This window comes from Eupeodes corollae, chromosome 3 (assembly GCF_945859685.1).
Source record: "Eupeodes corollae chromosome 3, idEupCoro1.1, whole genome shotgun sequence".
Classification (NCBI taxonomy): Eukaryota; Metazoa; Arthropoda; class Insecta; order Diptera; family Syrphidae; genus Eupeodes; species Eupeodes corollae.
This window is the reverse complement of record NC_079149.1, coordinates 77,830,474-77,845,309: the sequence shown is the minus strand read 5'-3', so window position 1 is coordinate 77,845,309 and position 14,836 is coordinate 77,830,474. Positions and strand designations below refer to the sequence as shown.

Sequence of the window (14,836 nt, the reverse complement as noted above, 5' to 3'; positions counted from 1 at the left end):
CACTAGAGGCACAATCTTCCAAATATCCATCCAATTACTCGGATACGCAGATGATATTGACATAATTGAAAGATCAAAGCGTGATGTCAGTGGAGCGTTTTTGAGCATTGCGACGGAAGCGAAGAAGATGGGTTTAGTGGTCAATGAGGGCAAGACCAAGTATATGCTGTCATCAAAAAAGGACACTGAACGACGACGTATTGGACAAAACGTCACCATGGACAGCTATAACTTTGAGGTAGTTAAGGACTTTGTCTACCTAGGCACCGCTATTAATGCAGACAACGACACCAGCGCTGAAATCAAACGAAGAATAACTCTTGCAAATCGCTGGTTCTTTGGACTTAGAAGGCTTAGATGGCTAGGTCATGTAGAGCGGATGGACATAAACGCTCCAGCCCGGAAGGTCTTCGAATCCAATCCCGAGGGACGGCGCAGTAGAGGAAGACCGCGACTCAGGTGGCGCACCCAGGTGGGAGAGGACATCAACCAACTTGGCGTGCGAAACTGGAGACAGCTAGCTAGGGACCGAGCTGGCTGGAGACGCTTGTTGGTTGAGGCCTAGGTCCGCCCCGGACTGTAGCGCCACCTTAAGTAAGTAAGTAAGTATCTTGTGATACATGATCCTTTCTAACAGTAATTTATTCCGTGTTTAATATCAAGATTTTCGGTCAAAATGGCGAGGAACTTAATGCTTAACCTTGTGAAACGTATTGATGGATGCAAAACTACTTGTGTTTCTGCAATCTCGCAAGTTTAGATCTTTCAAAAAGTTTTTTGTGCGATTTGCCACTTTAATGTTCAATAAGGCTTACTTTAATTTGGATCTTCCCAAAGTCCAAGTTCCATATTCCTTTACTCCATGTTGATCGAAATAGGCTTTCGTATCTGATTTGAAAAAATACATATATGTTACCAGAAATGTATGTAACCCCTCTTTATATACAATTCCTAGTAAATGTTTACAATGTCAAAAATCGTCAAGTGTGAATTTATTTTTTCTATACACATTGCCAAGGAATTCTATGCATCTTATAAGCAGCAATAGGAATTGTATATATGTAAATGCTAGGTTTTATACTTCATTTTTGGTTGTAAAATTGATTTAGCTCTACAGTTACCAAATTATTTCTCGCGAAACATCGAAACCGAAAAAGATTAAGAGAAAATAATTGAACAACTTCAACAGAATGGTGAAGAAGATCCCAACTTAATGTAAATATGATAGAACCAATCCCAGTCTGTAATAATTTAGAATAGTTTAAGACCAGCACTGTAGCTTCAGCTAGTGCATATGATAAGGAATGCATTGTCTGATCAAAAGAAACGACCGAAGATCATACTTGTAGACAATGCGGATGTGTACTCCACGCAATTTGTTCTGCAGCAGAAGAGGCAAAAAATGTAGTAGTGCCTTTTTTGTCCATAGGAACTTCTGGAAGGGTTTCCGTAAAAGAAGTCGACCGCGGACGTGGTCCCGAAATATTATAAGTGTAATCTTCAATAAAACAGATAACGAGCTTTATTAGATTGGAGCAAAGAATGGAATCATAAAACAATTGTAACCTAGATCTGAATTTAGCGTGTGCCCAAATTAATATTAATTTAACGCATTTCCTAGCGTTGTTAAGCAGTTGAATACAATTCCTATGAAATATATACATCTCCTACGAAATATGTGTTTTAAATAATGTTTTGTAAATCTTTGTATACATTTCCTTAATAGACTCCACACTGTATACATTTCGTATGAATTTTATATACGAGTATCTCCTAGGTTTCATACATTTACGTATACAAAGGTTTGAGAGTCAACATATGCATTAGTTGCTAGGTTACTACAAAGAAAAGATGAGTTTTAATTCTTCACCTCGTAGAAATAAATTTTTGAATATACGATATATTTATAGCGCTCCTGAATTTCCCACCAAAGCTTTCACTCTTTTTACTTTACCTTAAGCATTTCTTCATCAACTATAAACTGAACATGAGAAATTGAAATCCCATCCTATACTTCCCAGAACGTCACCTGTCCTCAAATATTGTCGAATTAGAAACTTCCATGTGAGCCAGTTCTAGCCAAATCTACGTAAATTAAAATTTAGGAACGAATAAATTGTATTACTCCGTAAAAGTATTCACCGATTAAAATATGTATATTTTTATATTGGAAGAATTTATTTGTATAGTTTATTCATCGGTATTAAGCTCCTGGATCCTGAATAGTCATTTCAACAAAATTCACTACAGTGGAAATAATAATTAATTTCACTAATTCCTACAATTTACTTTTATATAATTGTTTTATTTTTTATATCGTTTTGTTTATATATATAACATCATTTATGCAATTAAATTGTATAATCGTTTTTAAATAAAATTGACCGAACATATTTATATGCTTCTCGTTTTGTTGTGATTTGTATAGATTTTTTACTTTTTCCAATTGAATACTATTTACAGGGATAATCGTCGTTAAAAAAAAGCGGTTCTGAGGACAAGAAATGTGAAACAGAAACTACAAATATGTGGAAAATAAATCAACAAAAAAGACAATCGAATTTAACATATAAAACTATTTAACAGCTAAACAATTTAAGTTAATCATAAAACAATAATATTAATAGATGTCAAATTTTTGTTTGGTGTTAGCTCACACTGATTGGAATGTTTCACTGCAGAATAAAGCAACACCAAATATTTAAGAATTGAAATTTGACTTAAACTAAATGGTCAGCAACAGGGACGACCAATAATCAGTTTTGTTTTACTCCTAGGGGTTGCCAAAGAGCATTTCGGATCCAGGTGGTATTGAATTGGGGTCTACATTTGCTCCGAAGTAGTTCACCGATTGGAACACATTTGTAACTGCCGGCAGTTCTCCGGAAGATATCTGGTCAGTCTGCTCTATATTAACGTCACTTGTCGCTAATTGTTGCTGTTGATGTTGCAAGGTAAGGTTATATGGATTCTTAACGTAATCCGTATATATGTCGGATCCTGAAACCGGTGGCTGCGATTTAACAAACACAGGTGAGAAACTTTGCACAATTGACGATGTGGGCAACTTGTTAAGGCTGGGATATTCATTCCCTCCTAGCACATGACTCATTGGCACATTTGGTACTGTTTCTGGAGGCGGGGAACTCGCATTAAATGTGTCATAATTTTGAAGTTCTTGTTGCCTTTGGAAGTGTTGATAGTACTCCGCATATTGTTCTTGCATAATCATCTGAGACGAATAAGCTTGACTATTAGCAATTGCCGATGGTGGCGGAGTTTCCGGCAATTCTATTGAGAATTCATATCCTTTGCTTTCACACGCTAAAGGTTGTTGCGGTGTAGCATCTGATTGAGCAACAGCCGATTCATGTTCATTTTGCTCCGTATTTGGAATTGAGTCAATAGACTGTACAGTATCCGATTTGTTCTCTACGGGCGACATTATTGAAATTGACCCTGAACTTATGGTGTTTGTTGGACTAACAAGAACTGTAGAAGCAGCAATTGGAATGGGCTGAACTATCGGTGGTGTTGGTTGCTGCAGAAGTGGGCTGCCTGTGGTCGTGGTAGACGGCCGTTGTGGAATTATTATTGGAGTGTTTACCTTACAAATGCAATGTAATTATATAATGTTTGAACGTTAATTATATTTTGAATGTATATTTTCAATTACCTGTGTCAATATGAAGGATTTATCTTGCACAACATTTGTTGGCGGCCGTAAAATAATACTCGATTTGGGTGATTCTAATGGCACTGTTGAAACTGCACCTGGTAATTTCATTTCTATATTATTGAAAGATTTGTCCGTGCCTATCTGTGGAAGTACAGCTACCTGCGGTATACTAGCGATATTTTGATCATTTATTTGTGACATCATCTGAGGACGATTTCCTTTAAAATTTAAATTAAATTCAATATACATATATTATACAATTTTTCAAGAAAAAATGTTTTCAAACTCACTTTCATCACTGAAAAGTTCTTCTAATAAATTGGGTAAGAACTCCCCAATTCGTTTCCAGGTCAATTCCCACAAGGGAACGTGAAGAGTACCATCATTACAATGGAATACCCTAACCGAATGCATTACTAGGAGCATATTTTTTAAAATCTCTAACATCTGTTCATACAACATGTCTGATCCAACTTTCATAAACTTTTCAATGTAATCCAAGATCTCCAGCCACAGATCATTGAAGCTTTCATGTTCAATTAATGGTGTTAAATGATGCAGAAACACTTTGGACATAATGGTGGCTGTTCTGATGCGAGATTCCTCTAATAAAACTTTATCAATTGTGTTTATAGAATTACTCTCTGGCAAAAGTTCATTTAGGAGCGGAAAAAGTACTTGTTTAAAGCAGCTTGCCCATTCCGCTCCACTCAGAGTCTGTAAATCATGAACGAGCAAAGCTCTCTGTTGTAAACACGAAATAGCATACGTTCTCACTTCCCTCCGACGATCCATAGCTAAACGTGCGATTCCCTGTAATAATGGACACCAACCTTGTGCCCAAAGCGCCGAACACTGTGGTACAGCGCATCCTTCTTCTGCCCACCAACGGAAGATTTGGGCAGTTCGTGTATAAAGAGTATACATTAGATCTAAAAGTTGAATGGATAAGGTCTCATAGCGATGACTTAGCTCGCCATCTTCGCTGTCACTACTTTGATCAGCTGATTTTTTTTCCTTCTTAGTTGACTTCTTTTTAAGGTGATCTGATCTAACGTTGAGTTTTTTTCGGGCTCTTAATCCACCATCTCTACATGCTTCTACAAAGGTACGAATACATCGCACACATGATTCGAAATTATAAGGAGTAATATGAGCAACATTACGAACAATAAAAGCTAAGCTATCCCAACACTTGAAAAGGGCAAATGGTGAATGTTCCATTAGCTTACACGGGTACACCAAAGTGTTTGCTGGTGGAGGTGATTGTGGTCTCGAACTCATTGTTAATTCTGTATCCTTGTTTACTAATATCCAATTTTCGGTTGAGGGACTTGGAAATGGAGAAGTAGTAGTAGAATTAACTTGCTGTATCTGGTGCTTTACTGAAGTTACTTCTGTGTCTGATATGTAACCACGGTCTGGGAGACCCGAATCTTCTTCACTACTAAGAGCTCCATCAGATTTTGTTCCAGACGTTGGTAGGGCATCTTCAAATTCTGGAGGAATAGCTCCAGCTCCAACGCACTCCAGAATTGTAAATATAATTTGCCAGTCCAACTCTGAATGTATATTCTGAGCGCTCGTTTTAAGCAACTCATAAATTCCAATTGAAATTTGCTTGGATATTTTAAATATCATAATTGGTTTGAGCATGAGAAGCATTTTCAAACTCTGTAGTACCACAGGGCACAGTTCCTCGTTACGCATCAAATAAATTGCCAACTTTAAGATGGCTACTATGCTTCTATTCAGAAGATACTCGTACCCATAAGATGATCCACCCATAAGAAGGAGATACATCTGATCTCTTATAGTTGACCAAAGTGTAATCATGCGATCCCTATTGTGAATAACTATTTTAACCATGAACTCCATCCAGAATACCACAATATCTTCAGAATATGGCAAACCAGCTGATTTGTGAGCATTTGGTGGTTTAATTAAGGCCAACACGCACTTGAGTAACTCTTGTAGCGATTCAAATTGTACGAATTTGGATTCTTGAATCATTTGATCAAGTTGACACTCTCTTATGCATTTTTTCCCAATTTTGATAAACTCTTGTTCCTCATATGTCGGTTCTCGTTGACCTTCCGAGCTGAGATATGAGTATAAGCTGCTAAATAAGCCTGATTCAGGTTTTTGACTCGGTTTTTCTAAAATTAAAGTGCACATGCCGTTCGGTTCGCAAAAGTCTTCCACCTCTACCAAAGATTTGGGAAGCAATTTCAAGCGAAAGAGTTGAATAAACACTTCGAGAATGTTTTTCCAGCTTTCTCGCAAACAATCGCCGTAATCATGAATCAAACTGAATACGGCTTTCATTGCCGCCTGGGCTTTGGGATTCAAACCAAAGTTCACAGCGAGAGCAATATCATTTGTTCCATCCATTTGTATATTGAGCAATGTGGTGAATTTACACAAAGTAAGGATAAGTGCATCGAAGTCTTGGTGCAGGTTGTAAAAGGCTGCTATTCCAGCACACTTTGTAAATCCTTTAACAATGTAAAAATGTCATTACTATAAACAATTTTAATAACAACAAAATAACACAAACAATTTACCCAATATAGTACGTTGATAGCCATTTTCGCTGCTTTTGTCGAACATAAAGCTCAGAGCACTAAGCGATGCACCCCAAATAATATGAAAAAGTTCCTTGTCGTAAGCGGAGTCTTGAACATGATTAAAAATACCATCTGAACCAACACCACGTCGTAAAAGCACTTTCCATTGATAATTTTCCTTAACGATGCCCGTTTGTTCAGCTGGCATAACAATTTCTTCATTTCTAAAAAAAAAACATAACAAACTTAAAGTAGGGGTTAAGTTTTTAATTGAAAGACTTACTTTATTGAACTAAAAACTTTGGCCAACATTTCCTGATCGAAATCCTTACCACCATCCAGGCCACGCAAATTCTTAAAAAAATCATCCGGTGTCATTGGAACATTAAGCCGCTTTGCATTTAAGTTATGTTGATCCATGTTCAACATTATGATAGCATAAGCTAAACTAAATGCGGCATCAGTGTTAGCAAATGGTTCGTTATTTTGTTTCTAAAAATTTATAGAGATATGGTTAGTCAAAAAAATTCGTTTATGCTTGCCTTTTATCATAATCTCACATGCCAATGATCTGCAAAATGTTCTAAGACCAAGAAAATTAATGGAGCTTCACCAGGCAAACGGAATGTTTCCAAATACAAACGTAACGCTTGATCAACTCGAAGCCCAGTAAAATCGAAACTTTCTACGAAGTTCTCTAAAATCTTGCTTTCTACATTTTTCTTTTTGCTGATGTATTCACCGATCATTTTCTTATCCAAGCCAGGGTTCTCGCGCAAAAATAGCACAACCTCCTTTGGATCGAGAACAATATTTAATATTCCGTTTTCTTGTAAAAACTGAATACCCTTCTCAGGACGTTGATTGAAAAGTTCAGTTCCTTGGGTAAGAACTCTCTTTTTATTCTTCACATCGGCAAGTTGTTCTCTGGATATTTGTTGAGCTCTTGAATGTGTTCTAATACGATTAGAATTGCTTATAAATTTAGAAATATTCTCCACTACCGTAGACGATTCAGCTGCATTAGATTCGTTTAAATCTGACTCAACTACTATTCCCTCCAGTCCAGAATTCTGACGCGAATGTCGATTGGAGGATACTTTAGGCGCGTTCGCATCTCCTCCACTTTTGGCAGCAACGCAATTCCTTTCTATTATCTCAATTACTGAAATAAGGGTATCCATTGAGAGCAAATGCGTGCTGTAAACAGCATTTGTAGCCGATAATGTATATTTTGAGAGCAAATTTGTAATATTTTCAAATACATCGCTGCAGTATAAATCGCAATCATAGTTAATATAAAGTTCAGCAACAAAACCAGGAATACGCCACAGTTGCAGAAGATTGTCAAGCGCAAGCTCACGCATCTCATAAGGTGTTTTCGGATTATCACTGACAATTATATCGGAGAGTTTTTTTAAGTAGCATTCTAGTTGAAACTTTAAATGATCACGAAGCGATTCAAAGAGTAAAAAACAAACTTGTAAATCGGAAGCAAAAATTGAAAGGCGCTCGGAATTCAGAAGCTGAAATAATCAAAAATGTTTGGAAAAATATATTTTTTTGTTTAAGCTTAATGCAAGCTAATAAAAAAGAACCTGAAACCAGACTTAAATCTATTTTGTATTTGTATTTCATGTGTTATTAGTTTGATACTGATAACTAAATACTTTAAAAAAAACCTAGATCGACTTATGGTAATTGTTTTTTAGCGAGGAAAGACTAATATTGAATAGTCAATTGTGGTATGTACGTTAGCTATGCGCAGTATTCTTGAGATAGGTTCAAAAAGGCCGCAATTTGTTTGGTGATGAGCAAAGAGAGGGAATATGTCTGAGGTTCCGAGGTTTAGTACAAATACATATATTTTGTTCAGAAGACATGGTCAATCTATGGTACCTGCTAAAAGGTGGTATAGACTAGCGACTTCGCAGCGTTTTTGGAGATTTTGTAAATTAATAAGTTGAGTGAATAATGAGTGGTGAATATAGATGAAACTTAGGGATGAGTTGGCATTGGTAATAGGCTCGAAAGTCCTTAGTCCCAAATAGAACAGACAAAATTTCTGTTAACTTCGTGCAGACTGTAACTTCGGTGGGGAATATGTGATGGCTTGCGGGTCAATGTTATCATAACAAAATTGAGTTCTAAGAAATGTTGCACCAAGTCAGAAATGAATCAAGATCATTCTGGAGTAAGGTTCAATCATATGAGGGTAGAAATAACCTTCATCAGCGTAAATATGTCCAGTTAAATTATCAACTTTGTTGATAGTTAAGACCAATGTGCCTCCCTTGAGAAAATCCTGAGTTTGCACCCTTTAGAGTTTTAGACACAAATTCAGTAAGATCCTGAGTTTGCACCCTTTAGAGTTTTAGACACAAATTCAGTAAGATTGGTTGTAGTACATCTGACTTTTAAGAAGCCATGTTGTTGTGAAGAGTCTATAATGAAAATAAAGAGAGTAGTAGACAATAGTTTTTTGGAAAGGTTGTGAATTCAAAATAGCTTGGCTATGGGCTTGTAGGCCATAAGACTAGTTCCAAAGTTTTAGGAAAATGGCTTAAGAAAAAGAAACACGAAACTTTGCTGAAAGAGGCTTATACAGAGAGATAGCACAATTTTTAGTTATATTGCAGGCAAATCACCCGGACCAGGAGAGAAATAATCTATAAGCAGACTAAATTGTTTGTCGACAAAGTCATCACTTATTTCAGGTTCTTGAAGATGACTACTGTACTATTGGCTGAAGAATAAGGCAATTTCTTTTACCTTAACGTCGACGAATTTCATATCGAGTAATTTTAATATTGAGTGGAGGCCATCAGATTTACGTTTAATGTTAAGAATTTGATAGAAACGTCTGGGATCTATAATTGGGGTATCTTACATTTTGACAATGTATTCCGGATGTAGAACTTGGTGGTAATGCTACTAACTTGAAATAATGAATTAATAAATCCTTTCATCAGACATAATTGGAATATCCTCTTTACCAATGGCTCAAAGTGTAAGGAAGGTACCTTTCGCAATTGTTGACTCAAACAACAATATAATTTCTTCAGAAAAGCTACCACCATTTTTCTCTGTATTCTCGGCCGGACCTTAGCGGTTTTAAAAGCCACGCAATACGCGTGCAAATCTAAGAAAAAAACAGTGATATGCACAATGCACGGACAGTCTTTCACCTTTAGCCGCTATCGAAAACGTATACAATCGATCGTCCTATATCGGAAAAATCAGAGACAACGTCATCAACTGCATCAAGGCTAAATTCGGCAACATTAGACTGATATGCGCAGACAACACCAAAAATATGTTCTTCGAGCTCCTAGACAAAACATATGAGCAGTGACCTAGCTACGATATTAAAATAGTCCTGGGTGATTTTAATGCCAAGCTAGGAAGGGAAGACATCTTTGGTGGAATAATCGGGAAGAACAGCCTGCACGACAACACTTTCGACAACGGATTCAGGCTCATGGTAGCCAGTACGCGTTTTCCACACCTCAACATCCACAAAAGGTACTAGGACTTCTCCAGAAAAAAAAAACAGTGGCAACATTGCCAAGATGCAATCAAAGAAGCCGGCTCTGATCTGCTGGGTTTGAAACAGCCACCAACAAGGAACCCCTGGTTTCATGAGGAATGTCGGCAGGCAAATGCAGCCAACCAAAAGGCACGCAAAGCAGCGCTGCATAAAAGGACGAGAGCTGCTCATGAGCTCTATGAGCAGAAGAAGCGAGAGGAACGCTGATTTCTCAGAAGAGAAAAGAGAGGGCATGAGAAGCGTACGGTCGAAGATGTTGAGAGGTTTAAAAGCAGGAATGAAGTTCGAAAGTTTTATGAACAGGTGAAACGAAATTCACAGGTACATAAACCTAGAACCGAAGGCTACAAAGACGAAAGTGAAAACATCATAGTGGAACCGCAGTCAATGCTGAGGATATGGAAGGACCACTTCTGCAGACTGTATAACGGCGACGACGAACTGGATTCCGCTGTCAGGCAGGATGACCCATTCAATATAGACGACGAAAGCCAACAATCCCGTCCTCCCGACTTAGACGAAGTAAAGATTGCTATATCTAAGTTGAAGTCTAAAAAAGCCGCTGAAGCGGATGGCTTGAATGCCGAGCTCTTTAAAGCAGCTGGAGATAATTTGGTTAGGAGCATGCACCAACTTATCTGTAAGATATGGTCGGAAGAAAGCATGCCCGATGAATGGAACTTCAGTATTGTTTGCCCGATCCTGAAAAAAAGGCGACCCTCTAAACTGCACCAACTATAGAGGAATCAGTCTACTTAACATCACCTATAAAATCTTATGTGCCGTAATATGTGAACGTCTAAAGCCCATCGTCAACAACCTCATAGGTCCTTATCAGTGTAGTTTTAGACCAGGAAAGTCTACAGTTGATCAAATATTCACATTACGGCAGATCCTGGAAAAAACTCAAGAACACCAAATCGACACCCACTATATTTTCATCGATTTCAAGACCGCATATGACAGCATCTACCATGACGAGCTGTAAAGAGCCATGTCTACTTTTGGCATCCCTGCCAAACTCGTCCGTTTGTGCAGGATGACAATGGAGAATTCACACTGCTCCATAAAGGTTGGAAACAACTTAACAGAACCTTTCGATGTCAAAAAAGGTTTTAGACAAGGTGATGCGCTGTAATGTGATTTTTTTAACATCGTGCCTGAAAGAATAGTGCAGAGCTCACACGTCAACACTAGAGGCAATATATTTCAAGTCTGTCCAATAACTAGCATTTGCTGATGACATTGACATAATCGGAAGAACACATCGTGATGTCAATCGGGCTTTTGTGAGTATTGAGGCAGAGGCGGCAAAAATGGGTTTAACGGCTAATGAGGGCAAAACAAAGTACATGCTGTCGTAAAGCTATACGATGCAGAAGCATGGACTATGACAAAAGCGTATGAAGGCACCTTGGGTCGTACGGGTTGTACAGCGACGTAGACTTAGCCAGAAGAGTAAAAGTCCAACGACTAAGATGGGTGGGTCACGTGAAAACTAATTCTCACAGAACTATAGCGCCACCTAAAGTAAGTAAGTTGTACGAATTCATTGGATAATTTTTTTAAAAACTTTTAAACTTAAAGCAAATCTGTTATGAAAAAAAGCATCAAATACTTATTTTGAAAATGTCGAATTTTTATACACACGCAAAATTATTTAAATAAAAAAAAAGATTTTTCTCAATTCGAGTTTTAAAAATTAATACGTAAAAAACAAAGAACAATAAAAAATAAAATATTTTACAACTTACCGCAAATAGATTTCTACACAAATCGTCTTTTACTAATTCCATGAGAGTTTCATATTTTCCGATATTATCGGCACCCACTTCAAATGCAACCGTCAAAAGACTCAAACCCATATGCACCATTATGTCTGTATTTTGCTTGTCCAAAGGATTGCAAAGCAAAATTAAAAACCTAAGCAACTCCTGTATGCATGGTAGACCGTAAGGCAGTAGAGGATTCACTCCATCATTTTCAATAGAATGTTGTTGAGTAAATCTCACTCCAACAGAGTTAACATATTCGCTATCTTCTGGTTTCCCCTTCTCGTCCACATCGACTAAGTGGTTAGTAGTTACTTCAGTGTTATTATCATCTCCACTGCTTTGTACGATAGTTTCACTTTCACGCTCTATATTATTCTCACTTGATGTTGTTGAATTATCCTCTTGGACACTCACCAGAATTGTGGTTGGAGTTTGTGTGAGTTTTCCTTGCATATCTAGAATATTTCCAATTGGCGAAGCAGGAGTCGTTGATAATGGAGGCACCTTGAGTGCTGCACTCAAAGTGGAAGGACTTTGAGGATCTTCTACATTTATTTGTGGCACTTCTTTTTGTTCTTCATTCTTGGGTGCATTTATACTAGGAATCTGAGTTGATTTTTGAACCTGAATCTGTTTGCTCTTAGTTTTCTTGTTATTTTCATCTATTGATGCAGCCATCATTTTGAACTTTTTCAGCAAACCAGCATCGCTACAATCTTCAGAAAACTGCGGCAGTCTCATAAACAGTAAAAGCACCATATCTTTGAGGGCTTGTTCTGCGAAGCGTCTTAGAAGTTCGTTCAAGCGCGGCTCGAAGCAGATCTTAAAACAACTTAACATCATTTCACATACACTTTCATTGGTCAGTGCACTTCCTTCTGGACTACGCATAAGAGTATGCAGAACTTCAATTACTCTAAAAAGGGCTACACCATCTGATGACTGATCAGTTCCAAGGAACCTTGCATGAGTTACAGCATCTGCTATGCTTTCTACAGTCACTGCCAGATTCGAGTGTGTTGGATCTGAAAAGAAAATGAAAGTGCATTAAATCAAGATCAATTTGTCAATAATTCGTTGTTAGACACAATAGATCTGATAGCTATAAGAGTTTTACTCACCAATTAATCCATACGACAAAAATTTGTTGATCGCCACAAGGGCCAAGCTGGTTACAGCCCCTGTTGTTTCTTCTGACCGAATAACTTCTAAAAAGGGTGTCAGAAAGATATTTGGATCGATTAGTCGTAAGTCTTCAATGCGATTTAACACTTGTTTCAGATCAACAAATAGTTTCATTAGACCATCTTTTTCTTCGTCCTATAGAAAAAAAATCGTATTCCTCAAGAGAATGAAAATATTGTTTCTATTGAAAAGTGTAATAAAATTATACCACGTATGATGTGGAGCTCCAGCGGGTTCCTCTTCGCATAGCCGTCATCAATGTGGACATTTCGCCACGCACAACGAATATTCCATTACCCGGAAGAGACATTTTTCTGTTCTTTATTTTATTTTATTCAATTCTTTATTCTGTTTTGGGATATAAACTTGAAAGTTTAAACAATATCTTTAAAAATTAATGCTCTCCATCTTATTATTTTTTTGATGAAATATTGTTCCCGTTTTTCTTTTTTGACAAATGAACTTGACGACGAGACTTTTTGCGTATGATGGGAGATACGGTATTACTTTTGCTTTGACATACGATCTTAAGGCGAAGCACATATTAAAGTCGTTTTTTTTACTCGGGGGCTACATGGGCGTTTAAATTAACAATTAATTTTCGATTCATATTTTGTGCCCAGTTTTTCCCAAATACCAATTTAAGTCGTTAAATCCATATTTACTATTTAAATGATAGTTAACAAATTATATCAGCTGCCAATTTTAATATGTACACAAGCTTACATATATCATCCCTTTTACAAATTTGAATTCAATCATTGTTGGATTTTCGTTTGAACTTATTTTTTAATAAATAATAAAATTTGGCAAAATAAACGCACAATAAGACGTAAAACATGTGTCGAAAGTTGTCCTATATTTCTGGTAAACCTACAAAATTTCGTTAATGAGCAGATGAAATCAATGAAAAGCTGTCCCTGAGTTAAAAGTGTTAAAAAAAGTACTATTAATTTCAATGTTTTAATGCAATTCAATTAAAATTTTATATTATAGCTTACACAGTTACATTCAATATCTCATTTGATAGCTTCAACGATAATTACGTGTGTAATATTTAAGTGTAATAAATAAGTAAATGTTAAATGATTAATTTGACAAACATTTATCCCTTTAAAATAGTAAGTATAACATTGCCTTCAGAAGCTAAACAAAAAAAAAGAAAATTAGTAAAAGATAGAAAGGTTAAAAAAGACAAGGAAGCTTAACTCCGAATACGGTTATACTACTCACTACCCAATGGCTAAAGAAAGGGAATTCCATAGACTCATCAGGTGGAAAATGAATCATCGGTCAGAAATCAAACAACTATATCATAATGCTATAAAATTGAGAGTTCTCTATGATTGGGTGAAACAGACCCTGTTATATAGGAACATTGATTTTAAAGTTTTTATGACGTAAGTTGTTTTAAATGACGTAAGTTGTTTAAAATTTTAAGACAACATCTTTCAGCCAAAATACAAATATGTATATATAAAAAAAATTAACAACGTTAATTGCTACCGGTTAATTTAAAGTTGTAACTAGTTTCTTTTACCATTTTTCACTGGGTTTAGGTGGGTAATCTTGGCTGTAAACAGGTCGGTATGCAAAAACTCTATATATATATATATTACTCATACTTTTTCCTCTGGCTTTGAGAGTCCGTTTTTCTGAAAAATTTTGTTATCTAGCTTCTTAGGTCCATCCACGTTTTCCACTATTATGTTAACACCCTAAGCTTATTACATTGTGCTTAATAGCGATTCTCTCATTGCAGCCAATGTATATATAATTAAATGATAATCAATTTTCTCTAATCAATATTTATAAAATCAATGGCGCGTATTCATAGAGAATTACTAAAGTTGAGATTTCTTAATCTATAGTTTAAGGCTTGTTGATTAAATAAACACACCTCTTGTTCATAGTCAATTCTCCTGATGTGTTTAGTAAAACCCCAGTTTAAGGTTGTATTCGACTACAATTATACTTCAAATGACAGGTCAAAGCAAAACAATACTGTTGTATTTTCAGACTTGTTATTTTGTGCTGTCACTTCTCGAATTGGAGGTTCAAAAAAGTAAGCAAAGTA

General features: G+C 36.5%; 1 protein-coding gene across 1 annotated transcript; it reads right to left on the bottom strand.

Annotated features, from left to right (window-relative positions):
* Positions 1-2,284: 2,284 nt before the first annotated feature.
* Positions 2,285-13,239, bottom strand: LOC129949102 (Golgi-specific brefeldin A-resistance guanine nucleotide exchange factor 1). The gene is made up of 9 exons (XM_056060349.1): positions 12,968-13,239; positions 12,696-12,894; positions 11,554-12,599; positions 6,810-7,775; positions 6,533-6,741; positions 6,247-6,473; positions 3,970-6,177; positions 3,677-3,897; positions 2,285-3,607 (listed from the first exon to the last, which is right to left on the bottom strand). The coding sequence occupies exons 1-9, from the start codon at positions 13,067-13,069 to the stop codon at positions 2,774-2,776; spliced, it is 6,012 nt and encodes a 2,003-aa protein (XP_055916324.1). The 5' UTR covers positions 13,070-13,239; the 3' UTR covers positions 2,285-2,773.
* Between the last annotated feature and the right edge of the window lie 1,597 nt (positions 13,240-14,836).